At 28.2% G+C, this 23,785-nt stretch overlaps 1 protein-coding gene across 1 annotated transcript in view; it reads right to left on the bottom strand.

Annotated features, from left to right (window-relative positions):
- Nucleotides 1-23,785, bottom strand: part of LOC142331422 (metal cation symporter ZIP8-like) — a 235,734-nt gene that overhangs the window by 141,668 nt on the left and 70,281 nt on the right. The window contains exon 2 of the mRNA XM_075377310.1: nt 21,457-21,583. Coding sequence (XP_075233425.1) covers nt 21,457-21,583 — 127 coding nt within the window. The remainder of the gene's footprint in view (nt 1-21,456; nt 21,584-23,785) is intronic.

Here is a 23,785-nt window from a genome sequence, read left to right as displayed (position 1 = left end):
TAATGATGAAAAAAATTTAAGCTTACTACCAGCCACCTCTGATGACATTTTACTAATACATAACCGTGAAATACTAATGCAACAGAATTTCGATTCCAGAAACGAAAAAGAAGTTTTTTTGTATCTAGCTCTCCATGAGGGTTTTAATAAAACCGAACACAATCAAAATGTATTTTAGCTTTTAGTAGATTATTAAATTGTGGGAAAACATTTATCTATCCTTTCAGTAACATTTTGAAATACGGGACCCATAAGGTCATCGTGACCAAAGTTAAATGGTATTAATACCTCCTACGTAGAAATTATCGTCAAATTTCTTTAAAATCAATCCATCATGGAAATAAGAAGCAAAATATTGGCTAACATCCTTACGTAATTTTTCAGTCTAAAATGATGCTGTTTTCTTCTTTTTTTTTGTTGATTAAAGGGTGTAATGAAACGCTAGGATCAGCAGAAACTACGGCATGCAAAATTTGATTCAATTAGCATAATTTCCTTTATACAGTATAGTTACACGAAATAACTATTTAGTTTGAAAGTTAGAATCAATAAATTTTGATTAAAATACATAAATAATTTATTTTAAGACGTATTGAACAAATTTAAGTATGGTTTTGTGCAGAAATTTGATATAAAATAAACTTATAGATTTCCTTTCATGTAAAATTAGTTGGGTAAATTTTTAGTTAACGTAATTTCTAGTCCGGAAAGTCCATATTAATTAATTAATATAATTATATGAAATGATATAAAGATAAATACATGAAGATATTAAATACAAAAGTTTTCTATTATAAATAAATCAAAATTCAGAAGGTTAAAATAACATTTTTGAGCGCATATTAATCTACATTTGGGATGAAGAGGCAAAAAATTCCGCTTTATTTAAATATTTTATTACAATTATTTGAAAATTAATCGAAAGACTAATATTGTTTCAAAACAAAATTTTTAATTATTCTTCAAACAAATTGGTTGTTAAATTTATTTATTTATTTATTAAATTTTTCCAACCAATAATTAATAAATTTAATAATAAATAAATTTTAAATAAACTATTCATTCAATAGTTTGGTATTTTATTAAAAATTTCAATTGAAGTATGTAAAGCATTTTCTCATAAGCTGAATTGTGTTCAGTTAGATAAAAAATAAATTTTTTTATCTGCTTTGATTGAGGTAGATATTGTCATTAAAAAAATAAAATAAGTCACTAATTTTTTTTTTAATAATGATTGCACATTCATAAAATAATATAAAAAAATAAATATTATGTGGACAGTACATGACTTCCTTGTACGCCTATTAAATCACATATACACGTTTTCAAAAGTACATAAAATTTTATTTCATTAATAAGTTATGATATATATATTTTACTACTTTTTTTTTACTATTATGATTGAATTATTATTTATCGTAAATTTTTTTTCAATAAGTGTTTAATAACTAATAAGAGGTTAATTAATAAATCGACATATTTAAATTTAAAAAAAACATAGTTAAAAAATGGAGGTGAATTCTGATCGAACAGACGTGCCTTTCCCTTGTAAGATCCAAATATTTCATTAATTAAACTTTTATTTGGCTATAACTCTGGAACCGATGAAAATAAGTACAATTTATGAATATCGTTGAAAATCTCTCAGTGATTGCTTATTCTACTGTTAAGAAATGTTAAAAATTCAAATCTTTTATATTTTGGACACTTTTCGTTCAGTCGATTTCAGTCAAAATGGAAGGTGCACAACTAGATTTTATAACAATCCTATTTCCAAAATTTCAACATCCTACGGCTAATCGTTTTTGAGTTATGCGAGCGAGATACATAACAAATGTGTACGTACGTACATCAGACGTCACGCCGAAACTAGTCAAAAGGTATTCAGGGGTGGTCAAAAGGATATTTCCGTTGAAAACTGAAAACCGAAATTTTTCGCGATCACAATGCTCCCTTTACTTCGTACAAGGAAGTAAAAAAAAAAAGACTGTATCATTTATTTTTCACTGTACGAATAAATAAATAAAAATACTATCATAAGATAAAATAGCTCTAAAAATGCTCAGTTGCGAATGAATTTTTATGTTTCTTTATGGAAAAAATGTAATGTCTGTTTAATAATTTTAACAAAAAATTAACTCCTGGACTAAGAGATAAAAAATTGTTTCTTTCAATGTTTATTGATTTCTAACTACGTATTTCAACTAATCACAGAAAAGCGAAAAAGTATCAGAAAATTTTCCCAGTTAAATTTGCTTTAGATCGATTTAGGCATTTTTTAGAAATTGGACTTCACAACTTTAAAATCAACTTTTCTTTAAACTCAACTTTTCTATGAAATGAGATCTCAAGCGAATCGGTAAGTTGTTTCAATAAATTTTTACTTGCTTTTTTGAAGTTGTGAAGTCCTTTTTGGATCGTCCCCCCCACGGGTATAGTGAAACGGTATTCAAAATATTACGTATTCATCACAAAAAATTTCTTTCTAAACAAAAATTTTACAGCACAAGTATTAAAAAGATAAAATCAAAGATTTATTACAGAAATATTTTAACTAATTCCAAAATTTAATAAAATCAAAACTATTCGCCTTATATGTATATCGTTGTAGATTTTATAATGAAATTCTGTCTATACGTACTGAGAAGTCAGTCTTGAGTGATGAACAAAAATTACGAAACGTAATTTGTTTATTTATATTCAAATATAAGGATATTTTTTTAAAGGTTCTACAGTAACATAATCTTTATTTATATTTAAGAGATGATTTAAAATCAATTGGAATAATTGTGAAAGATTCTTATAAATATATTATTTATTATTTCATCGCATAAATGTTGTTATATAAATGGTGTTACTTACCCGGGTTTATATTTTTTTAAAGGAAAAATTAAATACGTGTTAATGATTAAATTTCATTATCAGTTTTCTGATCTGAATGTATGAGATTAATATAAACAGAAAGCGATTGGTTAATTCAGTTGCCACAGTTACATTAGGTGTAGTATATTGGGAGGAGTTGTCTAACCAATCATTGTGTACTGTTTGAACGTTGGAGCATAACAAATTTTTCCAATTTATTATCCATTAACTTACATTTTCTTCTTTTGCATTTTATATTCTTATAAATAGAACAAATTTAAGCCAAGAAATATTTTACTTAAAATTTCCCAAATAAATTTAATAATTTATTTCTTGGGGAAAAACATATATCACGGTACTTTCTTTTTCCTGTTTAGCCTCCGGTAACTACCGTTTTAGATAATACTTCAGAGGATGAATGAGGATGATATGTATGAGTGTAAATGAAGTGTAGTCTTGTACATTCTCAGTTCGACCATACCTGAGATGTGTGGTTAATTGAAACCCAACCACCAAAGAACACCGGTACCCACTATCTAGTATTCTAATCCATATAAAAATAGCTGGCTTTACTAGGACTTGAACGCTGGAACTCTCGACTTCCAAATCAGCTGATTTGGGAAGACGGGTTCACCACTAGACCATCCCGGTGGGTTATATCACAGTACTAGACAATGCTTTTTTAACGCAACCAAAAATACAGGAATTGATAATGTGACAAAGTTCATTCTATTGATTTATTTAAGAATTTTATTATTGATGAGCACACTTCACTTATAGTTCCATACGTTTACATGAGATAGCAGTTATAAGAGGATTGCAGAACGTATGCTTTAGAATAAATAAATATTTTTTATTTATTTTAATAGATCACGTCTTTATAAGATAAATTATAAATATAAAAACAAACTATAAAATATAAATAGATGTGATTAAAATCCATATTAATTATTAATATATAAACACATTAAATAATGTTAAGATAAATACAGTAAACATAACAAATTATTATAAAGTAATAAATTCACAATTCAGATGGCACTGTTGAAAACTATGTTGGACAAATAATTTGAATACGTGTTGAACGGGATGGAGAAATTAGGGTTTGTTTTTATGATTATTATTTCTTAATTGGTATTACTTAAAAATTCATTGATAGAATAATATTTTTACCTTAAAAAAAAACCTTTATTTTAAATAAATTAGTGAGTATATTTCATGTTACCGTTGGCAATTTATTAAAAATACCAACGGTAGCGCAATAAAAGAGCCTTTCTCTTAAGCCGAAGTATTATTTTGAGTTATAAAAAAATAACTCTGTTGTCTGGTTTGGTAGGCGTGGATATTATTTTTTAAGATTGACTATTCTTTTTAGCGAGGATTGCACATTAATAAATAGAAACGCAAAGATAAGTTAACACTTTTAACTTTTTAAATATCGGTATAAAGAATTATCTTTTAGGCACCGCATTATGATTTGACAGCCCGTTTTGAATTCTGAAAAAAAGTTGTGATATTTTGAGGGAGCCCCAAGCGATTTCATTATACGTTTTACGAGAATACGAGTTTTTATGGACATAATAAATATTTAATAATGATAACAAGCTTAGCAGTTTGTTAACGTATTTCAAAGCAAAACTTTACGGCGTGATTTCGTTATAAACGAAACACATCGTTATAAACGATAAAACTTATCTAATAAAACACCCAGAATTTCGCTTATGGACAGTAGAAATAAAATGTTTGTTACATTAAGAAGTACGAGTGTATCTGACAAGATAAAATTTTTATAAATCTTTTGACAGGTGTACAGAAATAGATTTAAGTCAGTTTATTTAGTTGATTTATTTCGTATAATTCTGCTAAAATAACATCTCATCAGTCTCAACTTTTAATACATTATTTCCACCCGATCTTAATATTCACCTCATTATCTCATTCTGTACATTACTTTATTTCTCTTTACTGAACCCTTCTAATTCACAACATTTATTATTTCTTCGGGTTATATTCCGACCCATAATTACCATTTTTCATTCTTTACGTTTTCCAAAATGTTCATGATAATTCTATCCCTGTTAAAATCAGATGAGATGCAATATAGTCGATTTGTTATTCAGAATTTATTTAAACATTTTTAAAAATATTATTTAGTTTTGATCATTTTCTTTCTGTTAGTTTATTTTTCTAACTTGGGGGTGTTGAATAATTTTCCATTTATAAAGTTTGTAAAAAAGATCAAACCATAATTGAAAAACATTATTCATCAATTTTTCTCAACATAGCACCGTTGGTATATTATATATAATATATAAATAATTAAGTTCAGCGTACCAACAATATAAATGCTTAAATTACTCGAGCGCAATCGGATCTTCATCCATCCTCAGGAATATCCAACTAATTATAAGATGTGCAAAAATCATTTAAAATTGTAGAAATGGAATAAATTGAAATAGAATATTGTAAAATAAGTAAACTTTTATATGTAATATATATATATATATATATATATATATCAATTGATAGTCATGGTAATAGAAGTAAAATAAGTCATACGTTAAAGTAAAATATGTCTTGTAAATAAGTAACCTCAACTGTTATAATACCATAAAATAAAAGCAGTTTGGCCAACCTAATAATCATTAATTATTGTTTATAATTTCTTTAAAAAAATGTCGTTTCCAAATTTAGTTTGGTCCTTCAGCAGTTTGTTATTACTTAAATAAATGTGAAATTTCTCTAAAATATGGGTTTTATAAAAATTGTTAGTGTATTCTAATATTTCAAAGAAATCGTTAGGATTGTAATTATGTCTATATTCCAATATATGTTTAGTCTACGTATTTTGATACAAACTTACCTCAAAGTAATTCCAATTTAACTTAATACGTTTCCAACGTAAATATATACTATCAAAAATTATTAACTTCACGTAATATCCGTTTCAATATCTTCTAACATGAATAATATATAACTAATAAAGTTTAGCTTACGAATCATTAAATAATTCGAGTTTCGGATCGTCATCCATCTTCAGGAATATCCAATTAATTATAAGATGTGTAAAAATTCATTTAAAATAGTAGAAAAGAAATAAATTGAAATAAAATATGGTAAAATAAATAAAAGTTTATTTATAAGGGACATCTCTAAAGTAAAGACCGCTGGGAAATTCCTCTCCTAAAGGCTGGCGAACCTGTGTCGTTTATGGCTACGCTAGTAATGTGCACACTGCATTGTTGTCTGTAAATTGTCGCGCTGTAGTACCTTTGAAAATAAAATAAAATGAATAGGAAAACGATGTTGCTGCCGACTGTGAAATACGTGGAGTCATACGTTTTTTAAACCATCAAAACGTTAAGCCGGCTGAAATTCATAGCCACCTGGTTGCTGTGTACGGTGATAATGTAACGAATGCAAGAAACGTTCGAAAATGGTGTGAAAGGTTTAGAAATAACAGTGCATAATGTGTACGATAAAGAACGTTCGAGAAGGCCCTCCATATTCATTTTATAACGTAATAACTCACACGTAATCAAAGGTACTACAGCGCGACAATTTACAGACAACAATGCAGTGTGCACATTACTAGCGTAGCCATAAACGACACAGGTTCGCCAGCCTTTAGGAGAGGAATTTCCCAGCGGTCTTTACTTTAGAGATGTCCCTTATAAATAAACTTTTATTTATTTTACCATATTTTATTTCAATTTATTTCTTTTCTACTATTTTAAATGAATTTTTACACATCTTATAATTAATTGGATATTCCTGAAGATGGATGACGATCCGAAACTCGAATTATTTAATGATTCGTAAGCTAAACTTTATTAGTTATATATTATTCATGTTAGAAGATATTGAAACGGATATTACGTGAAGTTAATAATTTTTGATAGTATATATTTACGTTGGAAACGTATTAAGTTAAATTGGAATTACTTTGAGGTAAGTTTGTATCAAAATACGTAGTTAAATTCGTCTCGTTTGCTATTCGATAAATTACTTCTGTTCAAATACTATTGGTCAGTCCGGTTAACTTGTCGCATTTTGAAAGCATAAATTAGGAATATATCATAAAATCACGGTTAATCGGTGGAATTTTTTTAATTAATAACGAAGGAATAAAATAATAAACATAATTAAGACATTTTACGCATAATTAACAATCAAGGAATGGAGGTGAAAATAACTGAATTGCTCTACACTCGTCTAAATTCGATGCTGAGCGTATGCCGTGTAATCGATGGTTGTTTGCTGGATTTATCGTGAGTCAAAAGAATATTTTTGTTGCAGTCGATAATGAAACGAGTGAAATTTTAATATCGATAATTATTGAAACGGGTGCCAAACTTATTTCGGATAAACAGTTTTTATATAATGGGATCAGAAGTTTATATGGATTATATTCGTGAAATAATTATCTATCAGAAAACTTCTTTGATTTTTATTATGTTCATTAGGATTCAAAGTCGAGGATAAGAAATCTACTGCAAAAAGGATTCTTCTTTTTAGGGAACACCATTTTGGTTTCCAATTGCGTTAGATTGTATCTTATGCAAATTCGTGTAGTGGAAAACACAAATTACAGGCACCGACTTGTTTTCTGCAATTCTAGCAGAAAATTGCGGATTTTTCACCGGCACAATAATTAAAATGGGCAGGTAAACTGCATAAACATTTAATAATTATATACAAGAATATATATTATTCATACCGCTGTTGAATACGTAACGTTTTTAAAATTGTGAGAATATAATGGAATATAAACGGTTTTTTAATACATTCATACCTTTAATCAAATAAGCGAGCTCGTTATCTTAAAATATTAATTGCTATACGGACGCACTGTCCTGTAAAAATGTTTTTTATATGTAATTTTATTATATATTATAAATGCTTTTTATATATGTTTTTATTATATCCGACTATCATATTATACTACTAAAGCCTTGGTGCACCCACTTTTGTCCTCGAATAATAATACAACAAATATACTGCCCGCTGTGCATTCTAAGTTAAATTTTTCATCAAATCCGTTACAAGATCATGATTTCGATGAATTATTTATTTAAAATATTCAAGCTGTGATATTTATTTAATTATTTTAGTTATGTATTGTTATATTATTAATACACAACATTTTGTTGTTTTTGATTAACATAAAAATGTAATCAGTTTAAAAATTAAATTAAAATTGTTAGATTTTAGTCAATTTAAAAAGTGTAATCTAATTTCAATCGAATTATTATTATTTTTTACTTCCTTACAAGAAATAAAGGAGGTATTGTGTTTGAAAAATTTTGGTTTTCAGATTTCTACGGAAATATCCATTTTGACCATCCCTGAATCCATTTTGATTAGTTTTGGCGGACGTCTGTACCTACGTACAAATATATCTTGCATAACTCAAAACCGATTAGCTGTAGAATGTTGAACTTTTGGATTTAGGACTGTTGTACCATCTAGTTGTGGAGTTGTCCTTTTGATTGCAATCGACATGATCAAAGATGCCGAAAAAAGCTCAAAACCCAAAACATTTGGATTTTGAAGTTTTTCTTAACTGCTCTCTTTGAGAGCTTTTCAATGATATATCATAAGTGGTAGTTATTTTTAATGGTTGTAAAGTTACAAACAAATAAAATTTTAATTAATGAAATATTTTGATCTTATAAGGGGAAGAAGATGTCAGTTCGAATTCGACTTCATTTCTTTTCTCTTTTTTAACTGCTTTTTTTTTAAATTTTTTTTAAGTATATTGATTTATTAATAATTATTAAACTGTGATTGAAAGAAAAAAATTAGAGTAAATAATAATTTAATAATACCAATAAAAAAATATAAGAAAAAAAAACAGAAGTTGTCATTGAAATAACATTTTATGTACTTTTAATATTGTTTATATGTAATTTAATAGGGGTAGAAGGATGTGGTGACCACATCAGATTTTTTTTTTATAAAAATCAATGCAGTATCCAGCAAAATATATTTATTGTCATTAGTTTATGATAGTCTACATACCATATCTGAAGTGACAACGTTAAATATTTTGGGTTTATTTTCTGTAAATATATTGTACAGTTTTGAATTTTATTTATTATTTTAAGAGCATAATATTATCCTAACGTCATTTATAACTTAACAATATAACGTCATCATCGTTATAAAGATATAATTCATTAAAGATATCCTAAAAAGACAAGCATTATATATATATAAATAAGACATACGGTCATAATCACTAGGAGGGATATAACACGTAGGGGTAGTTATGTAATTAGGTTAGTACTTTTAAAGTTTTCGCTATATATATCTTTAAAAAGTTCATGAAACGTGAAAAAAGTATTTGTCTACATAAGTTGTTATGTCTGTTAAACTTTCGCCGCAATACGACAAAGGAATATTATTGTACCCAAAATAATTGTTTTTTTGATTTTGATTAGAATTTCTTAACCGGATTATGCCAAATTATTTCTAATTACTAGTGAGTATTATCCGTATATGAGTAATTATTATTAGTATTATCTCTATTGGTGAAATCTTAATTGTATTAACTTTTAGGCTCTCCAGACAACTGCGTAAGAAGTATCCAAATTATTTATTTATTTTTTTTTTTTAATTTTAATTCGTTATCTAAAATTGTTTTCCATTTTATAATTAATTTTATTGATTTTAAGTAATAATAATAATAATAAAGTAATTAATATTTATAAAAAAAAACCGTATTAGTATTTGAAATAAAATATATCAAAGTCGAAGTCGGTTAAGATATGCAACTTTTGTCGGCTTTTTATTTAATTTTTAAATTTACATTTGGTACGTTAGATTTCTTCTTTAAATAAAAAAAATTCTGGATTACACATATTTGTTTTTGATATTTTGATTTCGTAGTAGTTCGTTTTTAATTTTGCAATCTAAATAATAAAATTCTATGTTATATAACTTAAGGTGTATATTATGTTCCCTTATCTTAACATTTATCACATGCTTTTCTGTTACATATTATTACGTATCTGTTTTCACTCTTGTTTACATTAAAATAAAATTTCATCACAGTAACAAAATCATATCATTCACTTGTTTTGCATCATTCCTAGATTTATAAAAAGTAACAATATTATCACGAAATCTTGTCTTATTTTACCTATTCTACTCTCAGAAAATCTGTTTTTTTTTTATAACTTATCCTAGTTTTTAAATCTGATAAACAAGATGTCAAAATAGGGTTTCTTAATTTGTATATTTATCTGTTTCAAATTTCTTTTATGTAATAAAAACAACAATAAGATCCAACTTTCATTAATATCTAAGGGGGACTTGTCGATTTTCATAAATATTGCATACTAATTTCTATAGGTATTAGCTCATAAAAAGCTTAGTAATTCTAGTAGCATTGAAATTACAATAATCTGTCATAATAATATTATTTAATACCATGTTACTTAAACTCAGTAGCAGTCCTCTGTTTAAGATACAAAGAATATATTGCATTATATAGGCGTATATACACTCACGTAAACGCACACGTACACACAAATAAAAGAACCATTTTGAAATAAGATCGATTAACGATTAAAGTATAATAGACAATAGTTATGTTGCAGTTCTCTGATGATAAAATTATTTGAACGCACAGTAATATCAGATGTTTTCTTTCGTTAAGTCTGTGGTGCATTGTATATAATGATATGTAATTACGGTAACATATTGACTAATTTCTGATTAATGCTGATTTATATTACATTTTTCATTCTATTTTTTTATTTATTAGCACAAACATTACATATTTTTCTAAGTACTAATTACATAATTTTATTTAAATTAATACTTTTTTTTAAGTAGATCAGTGGTTAGTATGTCATCCAAAATTTTCTGGATTCTGAATTCTTTTCGTGAGCATGATTCTGATCCTTAATTGCGGTGCAATAATGCGCCAAGTTCACATAATAATTAGTTTTTTCTCGCATCAACAAAGGTGATTGAGCAATAAAAAAAAAGATTATAGAAGAAAATATAGATTTAGAAAGAAATGGATAAATAAAAGATGCGATTGGACTAATAAAAATTACAATTTTCGATATTTACAAAAATCTGAAGTGGACGCCATTTACTTGTACGCCTATTAATTTACATAGACACATTTTTTTTTAAATGAAAAATAAATAAAATTTTATTTCATTAATAACTTAAGATAATTTTTCATATATTTTTTTTTTATTGTTATTATTGAATCATCATTTATTGTATTGAAAACATTTTTTGTACAATCAAAAGTTAATAAATATTAATAAATCAATAAATTTAAATTAAAAAAAAAAGTTAAAAAAAAAAGGAGATAAGTCTGATCGAACGGATGTGCCTTCCCCTTGTAAGATCCAAATATTTCATTAATTAAACTTTTATTTGGCTATAACTCTTGTACCAATGAAAATAAGTACCACTTATTATGTATAGTTGAAAAGCTCTCAATAAGTGTTTATTACTGCAGTTAAAAAAAGTCCAAAATCCAATTTTTGTTTTGGATTTTGGGCTTTTTTGGTCCAGTTGATTGTAATCAAAATGAGAGATGCACAGCTAGATGTTAGAACAGTCCTAAATAAAAAATTTCAACATCTTACGGCTAATAGTTTTTGAGGTATGTGAAATACATACGTAGGTACGTAAAGACGTCACGCGGTAACTAGTCAAAATAGATTCAGGAATGATCGAAATGGATATTTCCGTTGAAATCTGAAAACCGAAATTTTTGGCGATCACAATACTTTCTTTACTTCGTATCAAGGATGTAAAAAAGGTAAAAAATAAGTGTATATCTTATATAAACCCAGATTTAAAAAATTTATTCGACTGTAACAAATAAAATAATTATAGAAATATTAAGAATTTAAAGAGTAGTTAGGAGAAATTGGAGGTTAGTTAAAAAACTTAGGTGAATTAGAAACCTGCTTTAAAAATAAAAGGATACTGAAACTGACTGATTTAATCTAAAATATAACTTAAGAATTCTGCCTGTTCCCAAATTGTTTCATTTTTAATAAGAAGCTATAATAAAAAATACTCTAATAGAAAATAAGGAGATGAGCTTGCGAAAAAAGTAGAATAATTGTATAATATTTGCAGGTGTGATGATTTTTAATAGATGAAGCACAAGATATTCAATTTTAAAAAATAAAAGTAATAAGGAAAGAACTTCAAATGATTGGCTGAACTAAAAATGAAAACTATTAACAAGTGCAACAGTTCAATTACTTATTTAGTATTTTAATATAAGGTTACAAAATTAAAAACGAAATAATACAAAATTAGCAACGAATAAGGAAATATATAATCAATAGAAATAATTATTTTCTTATAAGATGAAGTTAACCTTGATAACGTTCTGTTTGAAACGTACTTATTTAAATACGTAAAACATGAAGATTATGAAAAAGGGAAAAATTAGAGCCTGACTTAATTGAGTTGTGATAAAGATAAAGACCAAAGAAATTTAAATGAAAAGACAGAATAAAATGAAGCAATAAGGAAAATTAAAGAAAATATAAGAAGCTATTTAGAATATTACAGAAAAGAAATTGACTGACATATCATGAAAGGATAATGATTGAATAAAAGAGCAAGGATTAATAGAAGATGCGAAAAAACCAGAAAATAGTAAAAATTATTGGCGGTGTAAAAGCAAATAGAACTGTCAAGAACCTTCACCGGTAAAAACAATATTGTACAGATATTTAAAAATAATTTTTTACTCTTTCAACTATCAGTTTATAACCTTTAACTTAATTAAATGTATATAAGTATACTCTACAGCTTTACATTATATCACTTTCCCGTCACGCGGATAAAACCGCTTTCCAGGTAAGTCTGCAACTATGGATTGTTTCTCATCCACGGCTTACACACATATACACAACATAATTTAAAGTATTTATAATTTTATATAAATATAATATTTATTCGTTTATTTAATTCAATGATTCTTACTAAAGCGCGCGCGCATACCGTATTTAATTCGCTCGGATATGGCGGTAGTAGCGGCGACTAACTTACATAGAACAAATTTCGCTTTCGCGGTCGGCAGCTGATGTAGCCGCGAGACTTAACCCACCAGATTCCGAGTCGACCGGTCGATCGAGTTCGAAACCTAGCCAGACGAGTTACTTATTTACACTTTAAATATAATTCATTTATTATATTTTACCGCTCACCTGTGACGTCATAATATAGTAGTCGAATGCAACAGCTGTACGTCTGTGCTACACTAGCGCTCCTTATGGTGACAAGGGGTACTGTTGACGCAGTATGCCAACTTAGCCACTAGTTTAGAGCATTTTTTGAGGTGAAGGTGCAATTTTGCAAAAAAAAATCTTTTTTACAAATAATATTGTTATTTTTTGATTGTTAACAAATATGCCTAACAAAAATATGATCTTAATTAGGCGAAATCTCGACATATGGAGGGTGAAGCCTCTATGGTCTCACCCACTGCACCTTTTAAGTTGAAAATTTAATGGTATCAAAGCCCCAAGTGATCTGACCAAGTTTAATCAAAATCCAGTAGTTCCGGAAATATAAGGTGGTTTAGAGGGCGATACCGAACACACATGTATATACGAAGATCCGGACATCCGGAACATTTCCATCCGATTTTATTGTTTTTTGTGTTTCTTAGTTGTCAAGATATCAAATTCCAGTGAAAACCGCATATGCCCAAATTGGGCAATACTTTTTAATTACAATTTCCCTTCTAGAGCTATATCTATCTAGACGGGAAAATCAAAGGATATACTTATCGGGTAAAATTTCGCATTCTCAGATTTTTGTAGACCTTGGTGTTTTATGAATAAAAAATAAAAATTTGTATTGAAAAAATTCCTGAAGGATGTTCAAAGGAATGAATATTATTACCTTATTTATTTTCAATTAGAATTTACCTTATTTTATTAATTTTTTTTTTTAATATCACCTTTTTTTTGTCTTCAGTTATTTGACTGGTTTGATGCAGCTCTCCAAGATTCCCTATCTAGTGCTAGTCGTTTCATTTCAGTATACCCTCTACATCCTACATCCCTAACAATTTGTTTTACATATTCCAAACGTGGACTGCCTACACAATTTTTCCCTTCTACCTGTCCTTCCAATATTAAAGCGACTATTCCAGGATGCCTTAGTATGTGGCCTATAAGTCTGTCTCTTCTTTTAACTATATTTTTCCAAATGCTTCTTTCTTCATCTATTTGCCGCAATACCTCTTCATTTGTCACTTTAGCCACCTATCTGATTTTTAACATTCTCCTATAGCACCGCATTTCAAAAGCTTCTAATCTTTTCTTCTCAGATACTCCGATCGTCCAAGTTTCACTTCCGTATAAAGCGGCACTCCAAACATATACTTTCAATTATTTTTTTCTGACATTTAAATTAATTTTTGATGTTAACAAATTATATTTCTTACTGAAGTCTCGTTTCGCTTGTGCTATTCTGCATTTTATATCGCTCCTGCTTCGTCCATCTTTAGTAATTCTACTTCCCAAATAGCAAAATTCTTCAACCTCCATAATCTTTTGTACTCCTATTTTCACATTCAGTGGTCCATCTTTATTATTTCTACTAGATTTCCTTATTTTGTTTTGTTCTTGTTTATTTTCATGCGATAGTTCTTGCGTAGGACTTCATCTATGCCGTTCATTGTTTCTTCTAAATTCTTTTTACTCTCGGCTAGAATTACTATATCATCAGCAAATCGTAGCATCTTTATCTTTTCACCTTGTACTGTTACTCCGAATCTAAATTGTTATTTAACATCATCAACTGCTAGATCCATGTAAAGATTTAAAAGTAACGGAGATAGGGAACATCCTTGTCGGACTCCCTTTCTTATTACGGCTTCTTTCTTATGTTCTTCAATCGTTACTGTTGCTGTTTGGTTCCTGTACATGTTAGCAATTGTTCTTCTATCTCTGTATTTGAACCCTAATTTTTTTTAAATGCTGAACATTTTATTCCAGTCTACGTTATCGAATGCCTTTTCTAGGTCTATAAACGCCAAGTATGTCGGTTTGTTTTTCTTTAATCTTCCTTCTACTATTAATCTGAGGCCTAAAATTGCTTCCCTTGTCCCTATACTTTTCCTGAAATCATATTGGTCTTCTCCTAACCCTTCTTCCACTCTCCTCTCAATTCTTCTGTATAGAATTCTAGTTAAGATTTTTGATGCATGATTAATTAAACTAATTGTTCTGTATTCTTCACATTTATCTGCCCCTGCTTTCTTTGGTATCATGACTTCAAGACTTCAAACACTTTTTTGAAGTCTGACGGAAATTCCCCTTATTCATAAATATTACACACCGGTTTGTATAATCTATCAATCGATTCCTCACCTGCACTGCGCAGTAATTCTACAGGTATTCCGTCTATTCCAGGAGCCGTTCTGCCATTTAAATCTTTTAATATTACCAGTCTGCATAAACCTATTTGGATGAAATTTGGAAATATGATCTCTGTACATAGACCATTGATGTTATTTAAGTTTAGTTGCAGTTAATGAAAAGGGCAAGAAGGTAGCGAGACCTTAAGATCAGACATCACAAAATACCATAAAGATATGTAAATATTTTTACATGTCATTTTCTTAGATAGCTAAGATATTTTCTGATGGTGTTTAATCGCACTCAACCTCTCCCCTCTCTAACGCCATAAAGGAACAAGGGCGAAAATCCTTGTAACTTTTTTGTAATTTCTTAACTGAAAAACACAATCTTGTGTTAATTAATAAATCCATTGCATTAGTATGTATTTTGATGTTTGTATGCGGGCAATTTCATTCAGGGGTGGGGATAGTAAACCTAAATATTTATTTTTTATTTTTTCCTCAGTTGCCGTTTTGTTAAACGGTAAACATATGTTAAATGGTTTTTATTTTTGCTAAATGTTATACGAAGAAGAAGAGCGAAATTAATAAGAGATGTTATTAACATTCATGTTAATAACATCTCTTATGACATGTCTTTAAGAACATTACATGTTCTTAACGACATGACCGGTTCTTAACGAATACATTTGAGGACAAGGTTATGGGTAAAAAGAGGTAGACGGAGAGCAACCTCATCAAAAAGAAGATATGGTGGGCCTTGGTTCATATAATGACTTGAAAAGAGAGACGGTGATGAGAGTGACGTGGCTAAATCGACAAGATGTGCCTTTAGTGAATGATGATGACCATTTTGTTTGATATCTTCAGACTGTATTAACCGATTTAAGATATATTTTACAACGTCTTTTGAATGTCTGTTTTATATGCCAAATTTTTACTCAAATATTAGAATATACTGGCATACTTAAGTAATTTGTTTATCCAAATAAATGTCTGTCCAAGCTAAAGAATTCGGTAGCCAAAGCTGCATAACGTTTGCATTATATGATTAAATTTGCTAGTTGCCATTTTTTTTAATTTCATTTTTTTGTGATGAAGTTTATTTTTATTTTTTGCTTAATGATATCAACACAATCTTAAACCTTGTGCGTGGAATATAGAAATGGAATTATGCAGCATATAAAAGATGGTACGCCTGACCGGGATTCGAACTTGGAACCTCCAGATGAAAGGCCGAGACGCTACCACTTTACAACGGAGACCTGTAGTTTTATTAGGATATAATTAATTTTTTATCTTTTTTTTTTTAAAAAAAACATATTTTTAAACTATATTTATACTTTTTTGGTTCAAATTTTGTTAAATATTATTTCATTTGAGACTGCAATACCAAAGGAGTGAATTTTTATTAATTTATCGATTAGACAAATCATTTTAATTGGGATATATTATATGAGATGAAGAATTGATAAAATTTTATTAAAATTTTCATTAGACGGTGCAAAAAGAGATCGAAAATATGATAAATTATAGATGATCTAAAAGGAAACGTGAATTATCAGAAACTCGAAATTTAAAACCGCAAATAGAAGGGAATGGCAATGGTCATGATGTAAGAGGTCTGCCTTTAGAGCAGATAACCGTCAGGTTTTAATTTGATTAAAGAAATTATGGTGTACCATATTTTAATTTTCATTATATAGATTTAATTAATTTTACGGATGGATAAACATTATTCCTCTTTATTAATTAATATGTAATGAATTTTTTTATTTTTTAAATTAATGTTTTGTTATAATATGATAATTAGTACTACGTATCTTCATGATGGAATGAATACAACATAGAATCATTACATTGACATTTTTATGATAATTTCAAAAACTGAAACATATATTATTTATTATATTTTCTTGTGGTATTGAAATAATTATGAAATCTAGAAAAAAAATGTAATGATAATAAATAAGATACGTTTTTTTTTTTTTTTTATTTAATGGGCGTTTCAACTTAAAGTTATTTTTCAATGATTTTATTTATACCTGGCCGTGTATCCGGTTATTTAAATTTTTTATATTTGTTTTACATTACTTCATTGAGCACGTAACTTAGTATAAACATGTTATTCAGTAAATAAAAACATTAATGTGCGTAGAATTAAATTACTATACATTAAACGAGAGTAAAAATTATTAATATTACGGAAGTAAAAAGGTAGAAATGTATTGCATCACTTTCCCGCTATGCCGGTCAACCCGTGATTACCAAAATATGATTTAAGCGTCAAAATTTTCAAGATTTGAATAAAAAATCGTTGATTTTAGGGGCTTCCTTCCTCTGTAGGGAAAATTTAGAAAAAAATTATTTATAAAGAAGACATCCCTATTAAAAAATAATGATTTATGAGAGAATTGTATAAAAATATTTAAAAAATTAAGAAAATTTAAATTGATTTTTTTAGAGATGTCCCCTCATTCCTTATCGAATTAAAAAAAAATAAGATGATCAATGCCTCATATAAAGAAATACTTGAGCAAAATTTGAATAAAATCAGTTTGGTCAGTCCTGAAATATATATGGCCAAAACCAGTATGACAAACACGTTCATATGTAGACATATACATACATACGGTTTTTTGTTTAGATGAACTAGTTGGACACTAAAACATAAATATTTGCAAAAAACTTGTTCCCCATTTTTGATCACCATACTTTCCCCTTTAATATAGCGATGGAAGCTATAATCACCGGGAAAGTAATTAAAGAGACAAATGATGTAGAAAATTATTATTTATTCGGTAATAATGAAAGGAACGGTACTTTGCAAAATAATTCCCCGTCTCATTTAGGTACTTATTTCAACATTCCGTGAGCTTACTTATTCTACTATTAAAAAATTATTCATCCCGAAGTCTGAGAAATTCCTGCAACGGATTCTTGACCCGCTTATCGTTGTCGTACTCGATGAAACGTAAAAACTCTTTGAGAGGACCGAACAAAAACAAAAATCTGATTGAACGAAATCGGGACTGTTAGATGAATACGTTAACATCTCCCGACCCTACTTTTGAATAGCTCTCCGTGTCTTTTGAGCGTCTGAGTGGCGGCGTTATCATACAGAAGAATAATACTTTTGAGAGACAACCAGGACGTTTATGTAACAGGACCAGTATAACGGACCAGGGCAACTGATTTCTCCAATTAAGAAGAAAGAAAGAGAAAATAATAATAAAAAGAAGAATCCAAAAGGAACAAAAAAGGATCCTGTTGTCAGAGTAACGGGTCCGTTTAACAATCTGTTCTTGGTAATACAGACAGTGTCACCTCCAAAAGCTGTTGTTCGACCAGAAGGGTTACCGTACCGGGAAAAATTTATAGAAAAACGTAAGGGCGCGAACGATGAAAGATATTACGCTTAAACAATTAAAGGGATGACGCGGGTACTGGTTCTGCAGGCAGGGTATATAAATTCTGCCAGGGACTATGGGAGAGAGTGAGTAGTTCTGCAAGACGCCTGTTCGGCCCAGTCGATAGCAAGCGATTACAAAGTAGTTCCGCAAGCCCGAGTTCAACACGGTTGCGGTGACGGCGATATCAGTAAGCTAACAAGTGAAGAGTACGTCACGAGTATTCCATTGTGGACAATGAATGGATGAATGCAGGAAGTTGTTCGGTAAGTTATTGGTAAAAAGTAGTGAAAGTATTCGATCATTCCTAAAGTGTAAGATAATTATATTGTAAACGTAAATAAATACAGTAAAAGTAATAATATTTGCAGAAATTGAGTTGTATGAACTTTCGACTTTTCTAATGTTATCTTGTTGTTAATGCAATAACGGTTTTGTGCAGTCATTATAACGTTTTTGTAAATTAGACTCTATTCTGGTTTTTATTATTTAATTGTTTTTAAATAAATCTTGTCCTTTTTATTTGTATTAGTAATGTTATATTTATTTATTGTCAGTACTGTTATTATTATTTATTTTTTTATACGGCTTTAGTGTAATAGATTATATTTGTAAGAAATTTTTGTTTGTTAGTCTCTGAATAACCAGGTCGAACCGCTAACACGCCACAATATAATTAAATTTTATTGCTTTTCATTTTTTCGTAATGATGAGTATCGATATAAATGCAAATAATATCGATAAGAATATTACTTTGTTTGTCTATTCAACCTGTTTTAATAAATTTAAAAATAACCTGTGTAACCTGCTAAACGTATAAATAAATAAAATGTTAGTTTAAAAACATGTTTTTATACGCGGGCTTAATATGTATTAAACCGTACAGTTAATTCACTGTAAAGGATTTATTTCAGTGTACTCGGACGAGTGCAGTTCAACGTAAAAAGTTTCAAAATTTATACATCATTTTATTAATTTTAGTAAGAACTTAATTTTCCTGTAGTATATAGAACTGAACAGCATAATATTAAAATAGATTAATTATACTATAAAAGTGGTTATATAATGTTCTCTTAAATCTTTATTTATAACTTCATTCTTTTTTTGTGAGAAGTTCGTACTAATTACATAGCTACTGTATAATAACTTAAATGACAAATTTAACTAAACTCTAATAACTAAATAAAAAACCGCTGTCAACGCTTTTCTTATCAGTACGATAAAAATGTAATGTGATTATTTATTTGTTTAATTACTTACTGTATTTTATAAAATATTTTTTTCCATAATTCTTTAACACACACTTAAAATTGATAAAAAAACGTATTTTTAGTTTTTTAACAGGTACTTCTTATTATAAGAAAAATAATAAATTGAGGTATGCAACTCAAACCCCATTCATATTTTCGAAACACAAATTACCAAAGATTTAATTCAATATATAATTACTTAAATTTTTTTTTTATAAAACTCTTTTTATAATTTAAACTAATCTTTAACAAATCTATTTTCAAGAATACTTAGCACCTTATGTCAGGCTAACTTAGAAAACTATGCAATGAAATGATTTCCTAATGTTCTCTTGACCAAGCCGAAAATGTTATTGCGCATTCCCACGTGATAATTCAAATCTATAACTAGCACCTATATTTTGTTCATCAAAGAGGTTGGCTGTATATTTAACAGCACTACACCCAGAAAAAGCAACTTCAATCGGTTTCATTTTAGTTTTAGATGATTTACATTTTTCACTATATTAGATCAGATTGGAAAAAAATAACTTTTCTACGGAAAATATCCAGTGTATAATGTCCCTTAACGGATTAGAGAATAATTTCGGTCTAATTTCCGCTAATAAAAATCATCAGTTTTATAAAATGATTTTTTATGTTAGAAAACAAAAACAAATTAATAAAATTTTAGATACAGAGAAGAATTTTAATTTACAAATAAAGGTTAAATACTAAAGGAATTCCCATTTTTCTTTCTTTTTTTTTGTATATTTATAAATTTGTTACACCAGTGTACTACAAACCTAAAAAAAAACCTGTTACTCGATACCGAATTTTGTGTTTTACGTCGGATATCTTAAAAAATACTGGAGTTTCAGTTCTGGGACCTGTTTTATCATATTTCCCAGCTCAAATTACATAAGAAACCACTAAATTTATTCCTTAATTTGGTCTTAAAATTATAGTAGGGCTTCTTTTTATTAGAAGAGCTGAAATCCGGGCGAAATCTTTCGCTAGCCGTAATTCGTAAACAAAGCGTTTCCAGACCTATATTTATATGAAATTGTTCATTATTTTCATCAGTAGAACATATCCTTAAAGTTTTTCAATTTCTTCGAGGGATACTCTCTCTCTCTCTCTCTCTCTCTATATATATATATATATATATATATATATATATATATATCCTAATGTAGTGATCAAGTAGCGGTGAATTTGGTGCTAGTCACAGAGTCTTCCCATGCAAAAGATTGATTGTTCATTATTCACTGTCTAACCGGTTCTTGAAATTATCTATTGGATCTCTTCCGATTTTTTTGGGTTCTAATTAACAACACATTTAATATAGCGCTGTATGGATTTAAATTGGTTTTAACTTTGAAACTTAACCGTCTACTCGCCCTGATTCTTCAAATCAAAGCTATACAAAATACAAAAATACATTTATACTTTTGTGTAGCCTGTTAAAAAAGGATTTCCCTAGTTTGCTATCCATTTTCACAATTGAATTGCATCTATAAGTTAAAAAAAAAATCAAAATTTATTTATTATTATTCATAATATGAAACATTTTATTCACCTTCAAAAGCTGTAGGCCGCTCGTGTAAATGATGTTTAATTTCTTCTTGTATTTGTTTCGCAGTTGGTAACAATAATAATGAACAGTTTTCATCTCCGTCATCTCTTTTCACTCCTATCCGACTGCACTTGAAAAAATAACAAAATGTATTTAAATTAATAAGTTTAATAATGAAAATAATATTTATTTTTATAATATTAATACAATTTATATAAATATAGGTTAGACGTTATTAGGTTTCACCAAACTGGTTTTATTGAAGGGAAAATAGAATATATGCCGTAGGTTTTTTTTTGACGTTGGATAGGAAAAGATGTCTAGAAGCTAGGTAATTCCATAGGCAGATCACTTAAATCATATAAAAGCCAAGGACAGGATATCTCTAAAAATCCTTAGTACCGGTTCAAAGCAGATCATTACTGGTAAGGAAAAATCAAAGTTAATAAAAAACTATACAAATATGAAAGAAGACAGATCTACTCAAACAGGAAACGTGGAACACGGGACAAACAACCCACCTAAAGAAATGTTTCAAGGACCTCTCCCAACAGTGGTTATCCGAATGGTCCAAAAACCCTTTAAAAATTGGATTTTCTACCCAACGAGAGAATAGGACATTATAGAATAAAACTTCTAAAAAATCAGTTTAAATATCTTCTGCAACATAGTTTTTTGCCGCTAGATATGGAAATGCCATACGATAAGCTCAAACTTCCTTAACGATAATACCGGACATTCCCAGAAATGCGAAATGTAAAAATATCTAACCAAACCAAAAATATGATAATTTATCATGCTATTTTATATGTATTACTTATATTTATTTTTCTGAAGTTTTTCTACTTATTTATTACAAGAGGACATCTTTTCTTTAATTCAGAAAACTTCTAGACGAGTTGATACCTCACAAATAATATTCCATTTAAGACTGTAACTCATACAATAAATATTTAAATTTACGAAATAGTCTAGAGTCATTGTTTCAGTAATCATTCTGTAATGTTTTTTTTTAATTAGTTCGTCTATAAAACGTGAAAAAAACCAGCTAAACAAGAATATTGTTGAATTAATTTCGTTCGGGTGTAAAACTTACGAATATGACAACTTATACAACGGAAAACATATTTTCTAAAAGATAATATATGATAAAAAAAATACAGTTATAAATATATACGTTTATCTACATGTATATGTTTCAATCTTCCAGTGTCTTTCATGTAGACTACATTGATATTTTAATGGATTCAACCAATTATTCATTTCATTATTTTGATGTAATGTTAGCAAATTTTACTGAGCTGAAAGTGAACATACTCAATACTTATTAGGCACTCTTGAATTGTAACTTATACTTTCTTCTGAATGTGGTATAACTTGCTTTTTAAACACAAAACGACTCTGTTAGTTTTTTATTAATAAATAATAAAAATGCAAATTGAGATATAAAAACCTGATATTTAATTCCTAAAAAAGTATAAAATTATTAACTCCATTTAAAGTTAACATAACAGAATGCTAAGTATATCGATTTCTAAGTTAGAATGTGGAAAATATATGTACATAGAAAACACCAAAATTAATTCCATGTGGAGTCTCCTTGTTTTAAAGATTAACTGTACATCAGATTCCAAATGGATATCATAACCAGTTAAAAAGGGCTCGAAAGATTAGCGTGGCAGTGAATTTTTTAAAAGATCTATTTTTGTAAAAAAAAATTCTGTTTCCAAATATCAACCTACAAGTTTCATTAAATATAATAAGCCATTCAGAAGCAATGCCTGATAAGCTGAATATAATCTAATTTTTTTTTATCATTTATAGTTATAACATCAAAATAAAGTATCATGCCTTAAAAAGTGTTATATATAAAAAAAATATATGTAAACATAATGTTAACAAAGTACAACAACCAGCAGTAAATGGGTAACTTTTCAGCAGTTAAATGTAGAAAAATGTAATTTACATACAATCATCCATGGGAGACAAATATAGCATTTTAATTGGAAAGGGTACGATTATAATAAACAATTTATTTTAAAGAACGTTAAAAAAAACTACATTTTGATGTAAAAAATATCGGGGTTTGATAATGCTAACCAAAATGATGGTCATTCTCAACTAGTTTCAAAGGTTATCTTCGTATACACACCCCAGTCATGGTCTCATTAAAAAATATTTTGTTTCTGCATTTGCTTAAATCATTTTTTTTTTTAGTGTTTCATATGAAGTAATGCAGATCTCTTTTAAAACTAGCAATGATAAATATTAAATTGCTGCCAGTTTGGCTAGAGTTGTCATAGTCCAATGATTTTTACGTCAAAAGCTTTTT

Source organism: Lycorma delicatula, chromosome 10 (assembly GCF_047948215.1).
Source record: "Lycorma delicatula isolate Av1 chromosome 10, ASM4794821v1, whole genome shotgun sequence".
NCBI classification, from domain to species: Eukaryota; Metazoa; Arthropoda; class Insecta; order Hemiptera; family Fulgoridae; genus Lycorma; species Lycorma delicatula.
The sequence above is the reverse complement of the archived record's forward strand: the minus strand, read 5'-3'. Positions and strand labels throughout refer to the sequence as shown.